Source organism: Babylonia areolata, chromosome 21 (genome assembly GCF_041734735.1).
Source record: "Babylonia areolata isolate BAREFJ2019XMU chromosome 21, ASM4173473v1, whole genome shotgun sequence".
NCBI lineage: Eukaryota > Metazoa > Mollusca > Gastropoda > Neogastropoda > Buccinidae > Babylonia > Babylonia areolata.
This window is the reverse complement of record NC_134896.1, coordinates 29,037,924-29,043,711: the sequence shown is the minus strand read 5'-3', so window position 1 is coordinate 29,043,711 and position 5,788 is coordinate 29,037,924. Positions and strand designations below refer to the sequence as shown.

The 5,788-nt window shown below is 42.2% G+C and overlaps 1 protein-coding gene across 1 annotated transcript; it reads right to left on the bottom strand.

Annotated features, from left to right (window-relative positions):
- Positions 1–4,078: 4,078 nt before the first annotated feature.
- LOC143296734 (uncharacterized) lies at positions 4,079–5,238 on the bottom strand. Its single transcript, XM_076608793.1, has one exon. The coding sequence runs from the start codon at positions 5,230–5,232 to the stop codon at positions 4,144–4,146; it is 1,089 nt and encodes a 362-aa protein (XP_076464908.1). The 5' UTR covers positions 5,233–5,238; the 3' UTR covers positions 4,079–4,143.
- Positions 5,239–5,788: the final 550 nt, after the last annotated feature.

Below are 5,788 nucleotides of genomic sequence, written 5' to 3'. Positions count from 1 at the left end.
AAAAATAACCTAACGTCTTCTCAGTTTCACGATGAGTTCCGAACACTACTTGATTACTACAACCTTCGTTCTGACAAACTTATTATCCTCGGAGATTTCAATTTTCATTTCGACAACCAGACTTCCACTGATGTCAAACGCCTATGCCTATCTCTGTCCACTCATTCTCTCTCTCAGTTCGTTACAGAACCAACACACAGATCTGGCCATACGTTGGACTGGCTCATTGCACGTGACTCTGATGCCATGGTTGCGTCAGTGAATGTAACTGACAAACTTTCTTCCGACCATTCTGCTGTTATATTCTTGCTTAATATTTCAAAACCTACCAGAACCAAAAAATCTGTTACTCGTCGCAACCTGAAATCCATCAACATTAATACTTTTTCTTCTCAAGCTGCTGAACGCCTTTCCAAAATTTCTTCCCGTACCGACGTATCCACACATTACAACACTGTCCTCTCTCAACTGCTGGATGAACATGCACCCCCCACTACCCGCATGCTCCCTGACAGACCCTCCACCCCATGGTACACACAAGACATTCGATTTGCAAAACGCAAACGTCGCCAGCTGGAAAGACGATGGCGATCAACAAAACTGCAAAGTCCACAATCAAATATTCCGAAAACAAATAAATAAAGTCAAACATATGATCTCATCAGCAAAGACAAACTTCTTTTCTTCTCAAGTTCTCGATGCCACATCCACCAAATCTCTTTATTCTGCCATGTCAAATCTTCTTGGAACAGCAAAAAAGACTCCTATTCCTTCTGCCTACACTTTATATGAACTCCCCAATGTCTTCTCCTCTTTCTTTTTCGACAAAGTCCAAAATATTCGTACCATTTTAGACCAAATTTCATTCCAACCTGTTCATCCTGATCCTCAATTCAGCGGCACTCCACTCCATTCCTTTAATCCATTGACTGAAACAAAAGTTCATGAAATCCTGAAAGAAATGACAATAAAATCCTGTGAGCTCGATCCTATACCACCCTTGGTCTTTTCCCAGTGTGTCTCACATCTTCTCCCTACAATCACCAATATTGTCAACTCATCCCTTCTCATTGGAACGTTTCCATCCACTTTCAAAACTGCAATCTTCAGGCCTCTTCTGAAGAAACCCAGCCTTGACGCAAACATTTTGAAAAACTATCGACCAGTTTCTAATCTTCCATTCATGTCCAAACTCCTTGAAAAAGCTGTCCTCCAGCAGCTCAACAACCACCTTTGTTTCAACAATCTCATCCACCCATTTCAGTCTGCCTATCGCGCTGACCACAGCACCGAGACCACTCTCCTCCACATTCTGAAAAATCTACTGATAGCGTCCGACTCGGGAAAAAATTCCCTTTTCACTCTTCTTGACTTGTCAGCCGCCTTTGACACGATAGACCATTCAATCCTTCTTTCCCGTCTTCATTTTACATTTGGTATCAACGGCACTGTTCTAAACTGGTTCAAATGTTATCTCACGGATTGATTCCAGTCTGTCATTGTTGATCATTTCCAATCTGAACTCGTTAAAATCGAACATGGAGTCCCACAGGGATCTGTTTTAGGCCCAGTGATCTTCACACTGTACACTGCTCCTCTCGCTGAAATTATCAACCGCCATAATATCAGTCATCATTCTTATGCTGATGACACTCAACTCCAGAAGAGTGATACCCCTGAAAAATTGTTGTCGCTCTTGCAAGAAACATCCAACTGCTTCCTGGACATTCAAAACTGGATGACTCGAAATAAGTTACAATTGAACGCGGACAAAACTGAAGCAATGATCATAGGAACTAAACAAAAACTGTCTTCCATCACAATTGACACAATCAAACTTGGCAGTATATCCATCCATCTTTCCACGTCAGTCAGGAACCTCGGTGTTGTCCTTGACAATACACTGTCCATGCAAAAATTTATCAGTCAGACATGTCAGTCCTGCTACTGTCAACTGCGGCGCATCAGTGCCGTCCGGAAAATATCTGTCCACTGACGTAATATCTAGACTTGTCGTTTCTCTCATTCTCTCTCGCCTTCACTACTGTAACTTTCTATTGTCTGGTTTGCCTGCTTCATCCATTCAGTCCCTTCAGCGCATACGAAACTCTGCTGCCCGACTCGTCCTCAGAAATAAAAGATCTGATCACATCACTCCTCTTTAGCAAAATCTCCACTGGCTCCCATTTCACACCGAATAAAGTACAAGATCACCACTCTATGTTATAAATGTATTCACAAAACTGCCCCTTCCTATCTGTGTTGCTGCCTTCACCTCTACACTCCATCTCGCTCACTACGATCGGCTTTGGATCCACTCTGTTTATGCATACCCAGATTCAAACACTTGACTGTTGGCCGCCGTTCTTTCTCTGTCTCTGGACCTTGCGATTGGAATGAACTTCCTCTTTCGCTTCGTCAAGTCTCCACTCTCAGCTCTTTCAAGTCTGGCCTTAAAACCCACCTCTTCTCAAAATAGCCTCCCTTGCCTGCCCTTCCTTGTCTTTAGTTTCTACAGTTTTAGAGTTATGCATGTGTGTGAATGACTGGTACGAAAGCGCTTTGATTTGTCTCTGCACAAGATTCAGCGTTATATAAATACCATTATTGTTATTATTATTGTTATTATTATTATAAAGAAGTGCAGATTTCAAGCCAGTCAGCTGTCACATCCGTCATCTTGTCAGCCAGAAGAGACCTGGAGACACTGGACCCAGTCCTCGGACTCCGCTCAGCGACCTGAAGGCAATGGAGGAGAGCATCAGATCACTGAGGGTTAGTCCAGGGAACAAGGGATGGATGGATGGATGGATGGATGGATAGTTTATGCATTGGCCATTTCCCCTCACGAATGGGCTTCTCTCTGTGCAACAATACAGTCTCCATTTGAATGATAATCTTAATGGGTTTAGTAAATCATGAAGCAGTAATAGAAATGAAATGCTATGGAAAAAACGAAGGCATCGGTAAATTTAACCACATTTTACTTGGTTACAGAAAAAAAATCCCTTCTGAAATATATCATGCACTCAAATTTTATGCCAGACAGCACAAAACAAAATACAACTAGAGAAAGAGAGAGAGTGGGGAGAGAGAGAAAGAGAGAGAGAGAGAAAGACAGAGAGACAGACAGACAGATAGACGGAACACATACAAAGAGAGATGGGGGGAGAGAGTGTGAGAGAGGGTTGAGGGGGCAAGGGAGATATGGGTGACCTCAACAGTCATCTGTATTTCGGGGTATGAGCACGTGCGTCATCTTGGTGGACGAAACGGAGAACAGAGGACGAATGAGGCAACAGCGCCACCAACGTTATCGTTGCTTCTCGACGGACCACCAGATTCCGATGACGTCATCTGTTTTTATGATGGCAGTGCCATGCTGTAGGCGTTACTAATGGGAGTATTCAGACTGATCTATGGACAGGATCTAAGATTCCAGTCCCTCTAAATAGGTGGTCACAACGAGGACTCTGTACACCTGAACTTTGATAAGTGTGGACCTGCCATTCACCTTTCTGCAGACGTCCAATGGAACTGTTGTGCTTCTGACAACACCGCTTTCGACGCTTGCTGATCTTGTGCATTGACTGACACGTTGCTTCCACGTTTTCAAATGGATTAGATAAAAGCTAGGGTCACAATTTCCTGTGTATGACCACCCCCCTTTATTTCAACGTTTCTAATGGCTGGAAGAAAAGGCTCAGAAAAAAACCCCAACCGTGAACACGAATTTCGTACTGCGGAATAAAGGAACGGAAAAACAAAGGAGGCAAAAACAAAACACTGACATTGCCTTTTGATGATTTGGTGTGGATGAAACAAAAGTGTAACCAACATCGATTACAAAACGTGACAAGCTTACAAACACTGTCTCACTATCGAGAGAAGGCCACAAAGAGAAGTAACCTGTATATTGACTAATTTCTTTGTTGTCAATTCGTTTCTTTTTCAGATTGTTTCTTCCATTTACATCAGTTCTATCATCAATGATTATGCATATAAGATTTCTTGAATTGGTGTATAATTTGACATAACTTGTTATTCCGGCCTTTCCTTATGTTTGACATTTCTCAGTAAGAAAGTCTGATTTGCTCACAAAAATTACCCTGACAGAAAATTCCTCTTTAGATTTGATAAATTCTACTGTTCTCCAGAACTATTGATCATGAGGGGTTTTGTTATTGCTTTAAAACACACACAGAAACACCGTTTGGTTTCTTGTCTGAATTTGTTGCCGCTCAAAATATAGATGTAAAAGTTGATGGCACTGTTACTGATCCACATCATTGTACAAATGGTCTCTACCACGGTTAGCATTTCATTCACATTTTCATCCTCCATTTCGTTTTTATAGAAATCAACAGCTCCCAAGTACACGTCCAAAATGCATGGTGGTAGCGTGAGTATCAAGAACGCCAAGGACGTCAGAATGAGAGTTGTTGTCATGGATGAGACCTTGGCAGATCGTGATGTTGTCTGTTGTGCTTTCTTCCCAGTCAGTTCACGAGAAATACGCATGGACTGCATGGCCTGGTGGATCAGAACAGCATTGGTAATAATCAGGAACAAGAATGGAATCAGTGATGCTAGGAAAAGGTCCAACATCCTGAATACATATGCAATACCTTCGTCGACACTTACGCATTCCTCGTATTCCCCATCCACGTTCTCCAGGCGATACAAAAAGAAGATGTACATGTTTATCAAACAGGAAAACGTCACTATGCCGGCAGTGATGATCACCCCTCGTTTGACAGTGCACAAAACAACAACACGGTGAGGTAACACCACTGACGTCAGCCGCTGACACGTCATAGCCACCAGAAACCAAGCTGACGTCATGGAGGATAAGTACGAGAAGAAGAAAGGGATGGTGCAGGGCAGGTAGGGGATTTCGACGTTAAACGCCATGACAGGCCAGTCCCACAGAACTGACGACGTGAGGAGACAGAGGTCGGACACTGCCAGTGCAGTGAAGTACACAGACAGACAGGCAGTGGATTCTGATGTCCGCATCGCTCGCATCACCACTATGGTCATCACGTTACCAAACCACCCCACCGCTAGCAGCACAGGAGGCACTGTCAGCCACAGCATGTACGTCACATCGAACCGGAGATACATAGACCCATATTCCACATCATTGCCCACGACTAGACTTTCAGTTGACTGGATGCCAGGAATATTTGTACTTAGCTTTGAGGGAATGGTGAATGTTGACTCGTTCATTTTTTGATTCAGTGCTCTCCTGTTCAGTTAGTTTCCAGATGACAAAGTTCATGAGAGTTTATCTTGTTGATGATAGTTGTAAGCAAATTAGTTGTGTGTCTGTGGTAAAGTTTGGTTCGTTGAATTTCTAGTTCATCACCAGTTTGTAGGATAAAGTTCATGTGACGATATTATTGTTGGCAATGGTATATTGAGGAACTGGATAAAACCACAAAAAGAAACGATGAAGCGACATTTATTATAGAAATTACGTCATTGACCCAAGCTACTATGGAAGTAGTAGCTGTACAAAAAGCAATCCCTCAAGTACTTCTTAATAGACCTATGCTGAGATAATTATGTATATAAGAAGATATTACAAACAGAAAACGCATAATTACGAAATAATTGATTACCAGCATCTTTTAAAAAAAATTACATTTTCATATTAGCGTTGGAGTTGATTATTGTTTGTTTTCATTGTTTGGTGGTAGGTTCTATTTGTTGTGTTTCTTGTTTTTGTTTCAGACTGTGCATACTAGGTAGTCTATTGGAAGAGACTATTTTACCAAATACA